At 36.9% G+C, this 15,088-nt stretch overlaps 1 protein-coding gene across 2 annotated transcripts; it reads left to right on the forward strand.

Annotated features, from left to right (window-relative positions):
- The first annotated feature begins 281 nt into the window (after positions 1-281).
- On the forward strand, positions 282-10,907 carry LOC143879402 (protein ARV 2-like). 2 transcript variants are annotated; one of them, XR_013251287.1, is made up of 11 exons: positions 282-565; positions 672-719; positions 863-952; positions 1,652-1,697; positions 1,811-1,893; positions 1,999-2,093; positions 4,495-4,561; positions 4,710-4,785; positions 8,708-8,793; positions 8,904-9,194; positions 9,967-10,907. XR_013251287.1 is itself a non-coding variant. In XM_077381776.1 (11 exons), the coding sequence occupies exons 1-10, from the start codon at positions 479-481 to the stop codon at positions 8,931-8,933; spliced, it is 708 nt and encodes a 235-aa protein (XP_077237891.1). In that variant the 5' UTR covers positions 282-478; the 3' UTR covers positions 8,934-8,971; positions 10,288-10,907. The 2 variants fall into 2 exon arrangements, 1 of the variants encoding a protein (XP_077237891.1); XM_077381776.1 differs by having other exon boundaries at positions 8,904-8,971; positions 10,288-10,907.
- The last annotated feature ends 4,181 nt before the right edge of the window (positions 10,908-15,088 follow it).

Below are 15,088 nucleotides of genomic sequence, written 5' to 3' on the forward strand. Positions count from 1 at the left end.
ATTAGTAATCCCGGCTTTTGTTCAACTGTGTCATTATTTGGCTGACCCAGACCGTTCATTTGTTGGGCCATGATGTATATATGGTTTGCGTAGAAAACTCTTCTCCATAGGAGGATACTAACTCTCGGATTTGTGGAGGTTTTAGATGGATGGTACAGCATAGAAACCTCTGGATCAAAAGGTTAGGATCATCCTATTGGGAAGATATTTTGGGCCCACCCTATCTATGTCATGGCCCAATAAATGAACGGTTTGGATCACCAAAATAATGCGGGCTCCACTGTTGTTTTTTGGGCTGCACGTTCAAACCCATTTGCCCGATGGAGTTTCCCTTTTCCAACCCTTCTGCTTCCTTTTTTAACCCTTGTTCTGCAACCCTATCGCAACTTTCTAATAACCCTTAAAACCTAATGAATTTTCTACTCTCCTTTTAAGTCATAAACGAGAAAGTACGGGATCGACAGAGAAGAAGAAGGGAATGGAATTTCGATGCATTCATTGCGGAAGTGAGGTGAAGGCACTGTTCGTTCAATATTCTCCTGGAAATATCCGTTTGATGAAATGCGTAAGAGAGCGTACAATTCTCTCTACTTCTTCGTTAAATTCCAACATAAATTCCTCCTCTTCATTCTCTTTTTCTTCTTATTCTCATTCAATTGTTATTCCCTTAGGAGAACTGTAAGGTCGTGGCAGACGAATACATTGAATGCGAGATCACGGTATGCTATATTCTTAAACCCTAGAAATCCCTTAAAATCCCTAATTCTACGCTCTGCTTAGCTTATTTTGTGCTTTTTCTTTATTGAAACGTAACATTAAATGAAGTACTTTTAGGTTTTAATGACGATTTTTTCTGATGTAGATTCTTTTGATCGATTTGATTTTACACAAGAGGAAAGCATATCGGCATTTGCTCTATAATCTGTTGAATCGCGATGCTGTTGACGTCGAGGTATAATTAGGCTTTCCATTGAACCTGCAATTTTATTTTTCTTTTTGAATATGAGCTTGAATTTATTTAGAGTACTTTTCTCTCTAAAAATAATTATTTACTGTTATTGGTTGAATTTTGCATTGGACTTCATACTTGAAAATCGATTCTGTTTAATCAACTTGTGAATGTAAATGTTTTCTGAGCTCCTTGGACCTGTGACCTGCTCTTTTATAGGCTTGTTGTAATGGGTTTTTTTTTTAATTGATGAAATGTCTCTTAAATTTTCTTCGGTACACTGCAATGTTTTCTTAATATTCAATGAAGTTTTGAGTTTAATGGCTTTTTTTCCCCTACTAATTGATGAAATTTCTCTTAAAATTTCTTGGGTATACTGTAATGTTTTCATAATATTCAATGAAGTTTTGAGTTGCATAAAAGTTTAGGCCAATGTTCTGTAAACAGTCATTATGTTTTTGTTTTTGTTTTTTCTTTTTTGAATGATGATTTATTATGCTTTTGGAGGAGTTGACTTTGTGGTTGTATCTTCATGGCTGATCTTTTCTTAAAGGTTAATGGTAAGCTAAACTGAAAGTTTTAGTTTGTCTGGTGATTTTCATTGTTCATCTTTTCAAGGTTTTTCATTAGAACGCATCATTGTAGTTAATGAAGTCCCCTGCACTGTTTCTTAACTTCGCAAACTATATTGCAACTTTGCAGGGCATCATGTGGAAGTCAAGTTTTCTTCTTCTATTTTTTGAATTATGTATCCTTTCCTAGAATTTTGATCTTGCTTAGCATTATAGCATTGTGTTATGATTTATGATTCTCTTAGACATTCGGCTATATATGTCATGTTAAAAACCTTAACAATTCAAGGCAGGAACCTGATTATACATAATAGCAAAGAAGGTTTGGGTTCATCCACTACCTCTTTATCATCAATTTGGGTATGTGGAAAGGTATGTTTATTCATTGAGCAAAATAACTTGGATTGATTTAATAATTTCTTATTAATTATGTTTTTTCTTTGTTTTTAAGCTGCGTTTTTTAATTTTTCTTTGTAGATGTTGACGGAGGTTATTTTAGAAAATTTTGTCTTTTTTTCTGTTCTGCTTCTCCCATCAAGGTTTCTGCTGAATTCACTCTCGCCAGTTACTAGGTAAAAAAAAAGTTGTTCCTTCATACTATTTTGCAAGATATTGTTCTTGTTTTAGTTAGTAATCTTCCTTTGAAGGCAATTTTAGCTCTCACTTTATTCATTTGACAGAAGAGAGTTTAAAACAATAGAACGTTTATAAGTAATAGGAGATGGGTCACATGAGATGCATTAGTAGCGGCAGCATGAAGATGAAAATGCATCCGGTGGAATTAGATACTTCAATATGCAATTCCCTATGACACTATTCCAATAGATAAACTTCCCATTGATTTTTAATTCATGATATATTTTTTTCGAAGCCAAAACATCTGTTCTTTTGGTATTGACTATTGAATTCTCATTGTGTTTTTAAATTTTAGTTACTTCTAAATTTCACCTAGAGGTCCAACTGTGTTTGTCATCATGGCCATTCTTATATGTTTTTTAGGGTCATTCTACCAATATCTTATTTTTCTCATAGGAGGACCACCTAGATTAACGACACAATGGTTTAACTTATTTTTAGTCTCAAGAGTGCCTTTCTATTTAGTGATAGTCCTGAAAAAGTTCATGTGGAATGGAGAGGTGGTATAGAGAGGAGCTCAGGTGTTGTGATTGGAGAAGCACAGTCCCCTGGAGATTTATGTGAGATTTTGGACTCTGGTGTTGGTAGTCAACATAACCTCTATCATCCTTTGTCCCTGTTTTGTAACTACTTTCTTTCTATTGACCTAGACAGAATGAATGTTCGGTGGAGGCAAACGATTGGTACCTCTTGCAGAACAATTTCAGGGTTCTTAGAAACAGTTTGGTTACTCAAAATCATCTGTGCAAAAATAGAAAGTAGTTACTTCTGGAAAACTTCTTTGTGCCATAAAATTCCACTTAAGGCTCTGTTCACTTCTTTTCCCCGGAAAGGAAAGGAAAGGATTTCGTTTTCCTTTCCTTTCCAGGTGACATGGCAGAAGGAAAAGGAATCCAGGGAAACTGTCAAGGAAAAGGTTTTGTTTTCCTTGGAAAGCCTCTTTCCGATATATTTAATCGGAAATCAAATCTCGAGTAACAGGGAAAAAGTCAATTTCCACGTCATTTTCAGCTTTTAAATAAGAAATTCCACTTCTGATAATATTTTTCCCTGGAAAAGAAGTGAACACAGAAATTCTGTCTTGTCAAGGTCTTGTCAGGGAAAAAAGGGGCTGTTTTCCAGGGAAAACAGCACCAGGGAAAAGAAGTGAACAGAGCCTAAAGGAATTGTCTAGGTCTGTAGAAACTGATAAACCGCCCGTAACCTGAAGCCAAAATAAATTGTTCTATTAATCATCACAATCAAGCTCTACTAGATAATTTACCTGCCACATCAGATCTTACCTGCTGTCTCAGGCCTTAGACTCGATTGCCTACGTTGTGTTTCAAGAGTGGCCACTGGCCAGTTATGACTTTTTGGCTCCAGGAACGATTGACCAAGTTTCTAACATCACATGTTTTTGGGGGTTTTAGTTCTGGGTTTGATTTTATTGTGTTGCTTTTTTTTTCCAATTTCACAATTGTAAGAAATGAAAGTACTTTCTGACTACTTGGACAGGTTCAAGGAACATTTATAATCAGCTAACAGAAAGATGCCACTTGTCAGCTGGCTCTGGAGTGACTGTATGTGGTTTTGGGTGTTTAGCACCTTTATGTGTTGGTTGTTGTTTCGATAAAATGACATCCGTCTCTGTTTCAAAGAGTAAGGAAGATTTCAGTTGCATGGATATTTTTTTTTTAATATTGACATTTATTACTGCAAGAGGAATATACAAGTAGATGACAAGTTTTCCCCATCATAAGTTGTGTTTAAGCCCGCTGAAATTACATCACATGGAAAACATTAAATCACAGCAGCAAACATTTTGTCTATCCATCCCTGACATCCTCATGGGCAGCTGGGGTGATGATATTGATCAATTCTATTAATACGCATTCCTTCACTAATTGTTCACACATCAGATTGCAAGAGGTGTCAAAAAAATTGCAAAAGGTGTCAGAGAAATCTCATTTCAGTTGTTATCTGAGAAGTAAATGACTTGATGACTCGTTATCTAGAGATGGTGCAAAGAGGTCTTCTAAGTTGGGGGTGTTTTCTTCTCCCTACGCTATATTTCTTATAATAAAAAGATCATATACACGATCAGGATCACTGTTTAACCAAATCTAGGTCTTCTACTGTTCTCTTTTATGATTTATGAGAGGTCCTCTTTACCCTCAGATGTGCACCTGTAATCTTTATTTTTCTTAATAATAATTGTTATCTTCTCCAAAAAAATAAAAATGTATGTGTGTGTGTGTGTGATTACAAGATCGCTAAGATTCGCTTTCAGCTCTTCCCTCAAATGGATCCTGTTGATGCAAAACTTTGACTATCATGCCTTGTTAAACTGCTCAGGTACAAAGAAGTTTTTCTGGCCATCGTTGTTTCCAGCTACTTCAAGATTTTTCTCATAGCCATGATGGTATATGATTGTTTATCCTCAATTATCTATCATGATTCCATTTAAATTAAATACTTTATCAAATGAAACATTTAACGTTTATTTCTTTTAGTTTTATTTTATTCATCTTGCATCCCTCATCTAGTTGTATCTTTGAGCTCATGTACAGGTTTGGGAGTTTCCTTTTCCTGCACTTTACATTGTTGATGTCTTTGTTCTTTCATCCAATGCAGTGGCTTTGAAAGGTCAGGCTTTTTTTCCTCTAAAAGTGATTCGTCATGTTTTTCTCTTAGCTATGTTCAATATTCATTTCCCAGATCATCAAATATTTTGATTCAAATGCCCTATTTGTTTTCTATTTGTGGTTTTTTCACATTGATTCTTTGTGCATCATAATACTGTCTTTTGAGCAGAGTCATAGAATTGATGTTTAATTAGTGTTTAAATCTATTCTAGATCTTGGCTGTTGTTGTACTTTTAGCAATGGCATTTAGATTTCTATTAGCTGAAAATATTTTCTGTTTGCTTTCCTATTTTTTTCCCTATATTCCACTCGAAGGCTTAAAAATGTGGGAGGCACATTTTAGATTCACTACATATGTCTATACTAGGTAATTTTGTTTTGATTGAATGAAACCACATTATAAACTTAGTCATAGCCAAATATTACAGCTATAAAAATGTCTCACTTGTATGGCATTTTCCTCTCACTAGGTAAGCTGAGTTGTACCCTTGACCTTAAGGTTTCAAATTGTGAAAAAAGAACTGCAAAAGCTTGGTATTTGAATATTTGATTGATGTGTCATAAAAACGACGGGGAACAGTGGAATCACATTCCAAATTACCACAATTCCTTCTACTTTACGTAGTTTCTTGGAATACTAGATCTTGCTTTGGGATGGTCAAGGTGCAAGTTGTTTAAATAACAATTTGGTAGGATAAATATGAGTACAAGCATAAGTTGTCGCCTTTTTTGTTTACTTTTAGAAGCCCTCTTTCATGGTGTTGTGAGTGATAAGTCATGAATTGTACCCTTGACCTCAAATTCTTAAATTGCGAAGAATCCATGATAATATTTGATTTGATTATTTGATTGATGTGTCATAAAAATGACTGGGAACAAATGGAATTGCATTCCATCTTACAATCATTCCTTGATATTTATGTGATCCTTGACATTTATTATCAGTGTCTCAACTTACTTCTCGATTCCGTTGTTATTTTGTCTTTACTCGTGTGCTTGTGAAGGATACACAGTCAGGAAAGTTCCTCGCTTGCGGCTTTTGTCATGGGAGTCTTATCTTTTATTTGCATCATTTTTTTTAATGAATCTTTTATTTTCATCATCCGATTTGCAACCTTAACAGCACAATTCCAGCATAAAAGTTATGTCTTCCTCAATGTCTTCTCTTTTACTATAAATGTAGCACTATCGTGTCTTCCAACTGAAAGATCATGTTCTGCGTCATTATTTTCCCAGCCTTTTATTTGGCCTGCAATGTCAACAAATCTATTTAAGTGCTAGAACAGGGGCAAAATGCGCCTAAACACGCTCTTACAGGAAGGGGATGTAAAGAAGGATGTCAGACAATTAACTCTTCATCAGACACGCTCTTTAATGACTCTAGCTTGGTCTATATAGATGATATCAGTCACTGTTAATGATAACTTTGAGATTCAGTATCTTACAGGGGCAAAATGCGCCTAAACACGCTCTTACAGGAAGGGGATGTAAAGAAGGATGTCAGACAATTAACTCTTCATCAGACACGCTCTTTAATGACTCTAGCTTGGTCTATATAGATGATATCAGTCACTGTTAATGATAACTTTGAGATTCAGTATCTTAAGGATGGTCTAAGGAGAACTTTGGCATAAAAGATCTTGGTGTTGAGATGGAAAGAACCGAGGGATGGTACTGGTGCAAAAGAAATATGCTATTGATCTCTTCAACAGATTTCATTGATGAGTTCTAAACCAGTTAGCACCAATGAGAAGGTTAGTGGTAAAGAGGGCAATAAAGTGAAAGACCCACCTTGCCTATCATAGTCTGTTTGAGCACTAGTGTACCTCAGATATACAAGACAAGACCAGATATTACTTGTGTAGTAAATCAGGTTTGTCGGTTGCTACGTGATCGGTTATTACGTGACTGAGAGAGGAAGATCTATAAAGTCAAAAGTATTATGAGGTCTGTGAGACACGCTTGATATGGGACCCATCAGCTCAGCACAAAGGGGTGAAAAGGTAGAAAGATAATCTAATGTGATTGGGCTGGGGATTTAGATACGAGATCAGTGAGAGGTTTTTGTATCATGGTGAATGACTGTTTTATTTCATGGAGCAACAAAACACAACAAACAGTTGCAAGATCTAGTGCTAGAGTATGGAGCTGTGGTTTCCACTATTGCGAAAAGCTCACTCGGTTCCTGCATCTTTATGGGATCTACTCAACTCAACTAAGCCTTTGTCCCAAGCTAGTTGGGGTCGGCTAATGAATCCTTTAGAAAATTTTCATGAAGAAGGTGAAAGGATCTACCCGGCTCAAATTGACCAAGTCTAATCCTGACACTAGTTGGGTTCGTCTACATGGATCATTTTCTTCCATTCTCTCCTATGCAAGGTCATGTTCTCTATTATGTTCCTAGCCATCAAGTCTTTCCTCCCTGTTTCTACCCAAGTTGTTTCCAGTCTGCCCCTACCTCTTTTTATTCCATCAACTTGGAACGAGTCACTTCTTCTCACTGCAGCATACATAGGCCTACGTTGGATATGTCCAAACCATCTTAAGCGGTGCTCTCTCATCTTCTCCTCAATCGGTGCGACCCCACCTTTTTACGGATGTCTTCATTTTTAATTCTATCTGTGGCCGCACATCCATCTAAGCATTCGCATCTCCACTACACTCATCTTATGCACATGCTGCTTCATGGTGGCCCAACATTCTGAGCCGTACAACATGGCTGGCGTTAGGAGCAGAGCCAGGAATTTACACTTGGGGGGCCGGAATAATTTTTGTTGTTGTTGTTGTGTGTGTGTGTGTGGGGGGGGGGGGGGGGGGGGCGGGCTACCATTACCAGCATTCAGCGTTGAACGCTGGTAAATGTATATTTCCTTCCAGCGGCGTTCGTGAACGCCGGTAAAACCCTTTTTTCTTTTTGTACTCACAAAAGGGATTTTACAAGTCTTTGTGTTTGTGTGTGTGTGTGGGGGGGGGGGGCATATGTGGCTCCGCCCCTGGCTGGCCTTAGAATTGTCTTATGCAACTTTCCCTTCAACTTGGTAGGTATTTTACGGTTGCACAGAACTCCTGAAGCAATCTTCCACTTCAACCAACCTGCTCTTATTATGTGGTTAACATCCTCTTCAATCTCTCCTTCCTTATGTAGGATTGAACCAACATAGCGAAAGATATCCCTCTTAGGTACCTCCTGTCCAGTCATATTTACTACATCCTCGCCCCGCCTCTTTACATTACTAAAGTTGCACTCCATATACTCTGTCTTAGCCCTACTCAGTGTCCAAAACCTTTGAATTCCTCCGTAACTCTAACTTAGCATTAACTCCTGCTTTGGTTTCGTCAATTAATATTATGTCATCTGCAAATAACATACACCACGGCACCTATCCTGGATACCATCTGTAAGTTCATCCATAACTAGCGTAAAAAGATAAGAGCTTGATTTTGATTGTCACGCTCTATTGTTATAATCAAAGTTCGATCAAATTATCCTAGGACCCAGTTTTTCATGCCAAGACAAAAGTATATATCATCCTCTATGTTTTGAGTCATGATCAGGTTGCAAATATCTTTACAGTTTCACTACAGATCATCATGTGCGTTTAGTTGACAAAGCTGATTATGTTTAGAAAATTTATTAGTCTCAGGGGAGTCTTATGTATGTACACTGCTGCTCAGTAAGTGTATTTAGTTCTTTTGTCTTTTGGGTATATAGCTCATTGGATGTTAATGAAACAGATGCCCTCCAAACATTTTGTTTCTTTTCTTCTTTCCTTTCTTATAATGAAATTTAATGTTCTTTGATATACCTTTACAACCCTTTTGATGGATTTTTTGTTGAAGATTATTGTAATTGGTTGGTCTTCTACTAGACCCACTCTGAACGTTGATTATAATATTAAAAAGGAGACTATTTTGTGAACCAGTACTGACACAGTCGATGATGATCGGATGCATAGGGGTGTGCATAGGAGCACATGCTGCAAAGTTCGCGACTAGCCATTTGTTAGAGGTTTTGCCATTCGGAATTTTGAGATGTTTTAGCATATCTTAGATTTTTGCAAATCGTACTTTATTAGAGTTAAGCGTAAAGCGGATTTGATTTTGAATTTTGCATTTCAGATTAAACTGGTGGATTGGTTCTTGCTTTAGAAAGCTCTGGAAGTTCTGGCTGTGGTCTTGGCCATGGGGTGGGATTGTTACAAGCCCTACCTATACTTAATAGTTTCTGAATAGGAATTAAAATAACTATATGCAAGAAAGATTGAATTAAAATAACCTTATCTGCATGTTAGGGCAGACTGCCATGGATGGCGAAAGATTTGATGTACTTCAAAAATGATAGAAAACGTGAACCCAGTATCATATAATGGGGAATGATAAAAACGTGAGGTGTAAAAATCAGCCCCAAGGGTGCCCCTAGGGGTGTAAACGGATCGAATTCGGAGCGGATATGGCTATATCCGAATTCGATTACAGTATACACTATCCGAATTCGGATTCGGATTCGACGGATATTTAATATCTATTACCGAATTCGTATCCGTCGGATATTGTTCGAATTCGGATATTATCCGTATCCGTTTATCCGGTAAATTCGAACATTTTATTGCAGCACTTTATCTTTTTTCTCCTACTTACTCGAATGAATTTTCCAAACCTTAAAACTAGACCTCTACATTCTCTTCACAAAATTAACTCTCAAACCCTAAAATATATGAGATCATTTTCTTCCTTTTAAAACAAAGGCAGAGAGAGAGAGAGGGAGGCGATGGGGATGAATGATAGTGTTGGTAGTGGTCTTTGTGTTTTTTCTTTTTTCTTTTTGTATATGATGGAATGAGTTTGGGCTATTTTGATGGAATGGGTTTGGGCTATTTTTGTTTTTATATATTTTTTCTAAAAAGAATATTCACTTTTCTTATAGAAAGAAAAGATAGTGTGTCATTACTAAAAATAAATATTAATAATATTATTATTAATAAATAAAAAGGATTTACTTTTCGGATTCGGATGTTAAACGGATTGGATATACCAATTACCAGATTCGCATCCGCTAAGAGTCGGATATCTCATAAACGGATTCGGATAATATCCGCTTGAAACGGATTCGGATAATATTCGCTTTAAACGGATTCGGATGCGGACGGTAATCGAATTTCTGAATATCCATTTACACCCCTAGGTGCCCCATTGGATCCACATCATCAAAGTTTATTAATTATTTTCAAGTGCTATTATAAATGCACTTTGATGACCTGGATCCAATGGATCAAATGGGGTTCCCTTGCCTCTGGTTTTTGCAATGGTGCACTTCAGTTTAGCATTCCTGGAGGGTGCGCTTGCAAACTTAAGGGCACCCTTGCCAAAAAACAAGAACCAGCTACAATGGTACACCATTTCTGCAAGGGTTGCCTTTCAGTTTAGAATATCTCTCCTCTAAAAGAGAATGACTGTCCAAAAAGTCACTTTCACAAACAATAATTAGAGGTAATCTTGTTCGCAGATATGTGAAATCAAGACCGTTGATCGGCAACCCTCGCGACCTTGTTCCATCCCCCAAGGAGGACGTCTAATGCCTAAGATAAAGGATTACATGCTTAAGCATTTTAGCTTTTCTAAGTAAAACCCTAAATGGGGCTTTATGGATCAAGGGCTTGCGATCATCTGATCAAGGTGTTTCTCAACACCATTTTGCTGGACTTACTGTTGCTGTTCGTATCAACAGATTTGATCACAGACAGAAGTGGGGCCCGATAAGTGTCTTTACTAAACATTTGTTGTTCATCCGGAGACTATTATGAAAGCCGTACTATTTGGCTTTTGCTTTTGAAATGGGAGGTGATGTATCGGCCCCTTTTTTGTTTTTACTTGGGACAGCCCCTCTAGTGTATTTATGGGAAATTTTTCATACCAGAGGTGGCTGTCCCAATCATTTCCCTTTGAAATAAGTGGGCACTACCTTCCAAGTTCCAACATTGGCTGGTTGTATGTGGCTGGATTTGCCTTTGGACTTCTTCATCTCATACCCAATCCATGCTATTGTGGGTACGAGGCATTTTTTTCTCTTTTGCTTTTGGGTGGTTATGAGTACTAGATGGATAATATATGTCCATCGTCATTCTACCTTTGTTTTTTTTGATAGGTTCATCGTCATTCTACCTATCTTTGAAGATAAGAAATTTTTTAATCGACCTTAGAAATGATGACTAGGGGTGGACATGGTTCGGTTCGGTTTGGGGTAGACCCAGAACCGAACCATATATAATCGGTTCCCTGAAATTGGAACCAGAACCGAACCATATATGTTTGGAATCGAACCGAACCAGAACCATATATAATCAGTTCGGTTCGGTTCTGGGTTTACCCAACCTTCACCAAATGTAGATATTTTGCCTAATCGTATTTATCATGGGTTCGGTCCTGTTTATATATGAACTACAAAGACTAACATGCACGAATTTAGAATAATCAGGCATAAATTTGTCAGGCACAAATTTGGGCAATGCAAAAATTATATATGACCTACAAACATGCACAAATTTAGAATAATCAAGCACAAATTTGGGGGGTGAATTAAAATTTTAAAGGCAAAGCAACACGTTAAAGAGGGGTGAATTAAAAGGGGAGCGGTGATTTTATCAAGCGATGAGGCATTGGGTTTTAAGGTGAGGGTCGGTTCTCGGTTCGGTTTTCGGTTCCGGGATCCCAAACCCAGAACCGAACCGAATTTCCATCGGTTCCAGGATATCAGAACCGGAACCGAACCATATAAATATGGAATCGAACCGAACCGAATCATATGTGCCGGTTCGGTTCGGTTCGGTTCCTCGGTTCGAACCGGAACCATGTCCACCCCTAATGATGACACTCTTAACTTTTTCTTTCACTGTTTTTAGAGTTCTATTGAACTTTCCATTAGCCTGATAAATATTATTAGCAAGTCCCACGCACCAAGTTGAGAATTCAGATACCCTTCTTGGGAAGAAAGCTGTTGGCCCACCACCACTTGTAAGTGTACAATATAAATAATTGTGGTGGGTCGATGGGGGCCACCCTAATACCCCTTTTTCATGTGTTCTTTGTCCTTTTTTGAAGGGCCCAATATGTAACCATCTCTTTCTCTTTCTTGGTATCGACACAGAACATTCGCCGATTCCTTTTCATTGGGTAGGGCCCACTTAAAGAGTTGAGGGGTAATTTGGTAATTTAATATAGATAGTTTTTTTTTTTTTTTTTTTTTTTATGTCCACACTTGGATTAAAGTTAAACATATAATAAATGTTCTATTGGTAGATAAGAGGAATGATAGATACAAGGGAGCCCTTGCATAAAGAGCCAAAAAAAGGGCTCTTGATTGGATCCACGTCATCAAATATAACTGATTTTACTTTTTCAACTAATTTTAAATTGTAACTGAAAATGACTTGGAACCAATGAAGAGCTCCCTTGTAACTGATTTTACTTTTTCAACTAATTTGCGGCTCTTCATGCAAGGGCTCCCTTGTATCTATCATTGCTCGGTAAATAAAAACTCGTTATTTGTTTAAACTTACTTATTTGTTTGTTTACTAAACAATTTGTAGATAATAGAGGAAAATTAAAAAGATAGTGAAACAATGTATGAGAGATATATTGATTTCAAAATCATATGGTTGAGAGATTATCTAAATGGGTTTTTGGTTACTGATGTCAGCCATACGCCCTTTTGTTAAATGGCGGATGAGTTTAGAATAAGTTGAATTCCTTATAAATTTCAAATTTCCTTAGAAGTTGAATTGAATATTTGTAAAAATTATTTTGTATGTAATTTTAAAATGAAGTTTATTAGCATGCCTCGTTAAAAAAAGACCCTTGGAATCAGATATGGGGACCCATAAGGACCCCTTCTGTTAGAATATGTGGGATCCAACGGTTGGATTGGGTTAAGATCTCACCTTTGGATCATCTTGGAGGTAGATTGGGTAAGTTGGCTAAATGAGGAGACTAGATAAATTAGGCGAGTGGATAAGAAGAGGCAAGCAAGAAAGATTAGGAAAGTAGATTTAATTAGGTAGATTTGATTATGATTCCTTCTCTTCCATAATTATCTTGATTTCCCTTCTATGCTTATCATGTAAGTGCTTTATATAAGCACCCTTTGATTACTGTAATTGCATCTAAGAATTAGTGAAATTTCTGAAGTTTATCACCTTCTGCTTTGTCATCTACATCTATCAAAGCCTTGCTAACTGTTAATATCAAAATAAAAGGGTGGCCCTAACACCTCCCAACATATTTATATCAGTTATTTCCCAAACTAGCCCCCCTCAAAGAGTGTTTAAATTTTGGCCCTGCCCGTTTTGGATTTTGAGAATTGATTTGGAGTCCAAAACTGATTATTGGAATCAAAATTAAACGCAATTTTGAGCCCGATAATCAGTTTTGGACTCAAAATCAATTCTCCAAACCTCCCAACATAATTGCATCAGTTATTTGCCAAACTACCCCTGCCCTCAAAAAGTGTTTCACTTTAGACCTTATTTGTAACATTTAGGTATCGGTCTCAAAATTAAATGCAATTTTGAGCCTTTTGGATTCAAAATCAATTCTCGAAACCCAAACTGGTCAGGACCTTATCCTGTTTGTTTTGGATTTTGGGAATCAATTTTGAGTCAAAAACTGATTCTTGCCAAAATTAAGCATTTGATTAGATTAGAGGAAAAGTATAGAGCCCGCAACTGAGGTGATCTAGGCAAAATATTGCTTAACTTAACAAGAGATGGAGCGATAAAGCAACCCCCTTTACTAAAGAGTCCTAGGGAGGGCGAAAATCAAATCGATTCTATATCCACCAATATGTGTATTTTTCTTAGGAAGTAGGATGGATTTGAGCCTAAAATTGATTCTACAACTGCGAACCAGACACCCAAATTTTCCAAGAATCAGTTTTGGACTCAAAATCAATTCTCAAAATCCAAAACAAGCATGACCTTAAAACCCCATCATACATATTCAGATTTTGAACCATACTAATGTGAATTATTATTCCTAAAATGCCCACATGGATTACAATTCAATCTTCTCAATTTACACCCATCCTCTCTCCGCGCGCATCACATGTGTCTGCTTATGGTATTATTTAAATAAATTTTGGAACTAATTATTGCTTACACTTATCCTAAGTTATTTTGAACCCCTTTTAACCCGAAAAAGCAGGAATTGTGTATGTAGTTAATTAAAAATATACATTTATTGCACTAAACTTTTACATGTTGGGCTTGACAACTTTACAAGATCCTAAAAAAGAAGCATTTTTTAAAGCAATCCGGTTTTTTCTAATGAAAGTTGGGGAGAAGATGGGTTTCTAACTTTCTCTAGAACATGAAAAACGTGAGTTTGGTTTTGTCTTTCTGGTTCAATCAATGATTTTTTGTGCCTTTTGCCTCCCAATATCTAATCTCGATCTTTCTTCACTTGCAAAATAATACCAGTTGATCAGGAAAAGAATAAAGCATTTTGTATATTAAACTATGAAGAAGGAGCTTTTCTCCCTACCTCCAACAAACTTCACATGAACACCTTTTACTGTAACATCTTTCTTTAATCTATATTCTGGTAGGGGTCCGCCTAACCCCAGCTGACCGACAAAAAAAAAAAACTTCACGTAAACAATCTGCTTAATCCTTTTAAACCCTTTATTAACAAAAGATTAAGAGAGAAGCACAGAGTTCTGCACCACAATCTTTTCAAACAATATAAAACAATTGCTTTGAATTGATGCTATTCTGAAAGGTGACTGGAGATTTTTTTCCAGCACAAAAGCATGTCACTACCTCTACGGGAGGTGAATTTCACTATTTTGATTAGGGCTACACTCTTTCCTTTCCTCTCGGTCAAGAAGCAAACACAAAAGTCTCATAGGCTAATTAATCAATGCCAAAATACAAGACAGCTGCCTAAAAAAATATTTTTTTGTCTCAACCCTTCACAAAAAAGTTGAAAAGCTGACTTGCGGGAGACGGAGGTGACACACTCTCTTCAATTATAGGTTATTGATTTGCTAGTTAAGATTACTTGTTGCCAATGTCCATGGCTATAAGCCTATAACCAGTGCACATGGGTGGCCTATAAATCAATGGCCCTAGAAATGCATCTAATTCAAATTTTTAACAGTTTTCAAAATGGGGAATGATATTTCCACCCCCCCTTTCTCAGCATTTCCACCCTACAAATCAATGGCCCTAAAAATCCAATAAAATTGTATTGGCGGAATCAGAATAAGACCACTTGGGGTGTGAAACAGATTATGGCATTTTCCCCTTTAA

This window comes from Tasmannia lanceolata, unplaced genomic scaffold (assembly GCF_043159265.1).
Source record: "Tasmannia lanceolata isolate RefF3 unplaced genomic scaffold, GAP_Taslan_0.1 ptg000006l, whole genome shotgun sequence".
Taxonomy (NCBI): domain Eukaryota; kingdom Viridiplantae; phylum Streptophyta; class Magnoliopsida; order Canellales; family Winteraceae; genus Tasmannia; species Tasmannia lanceolata.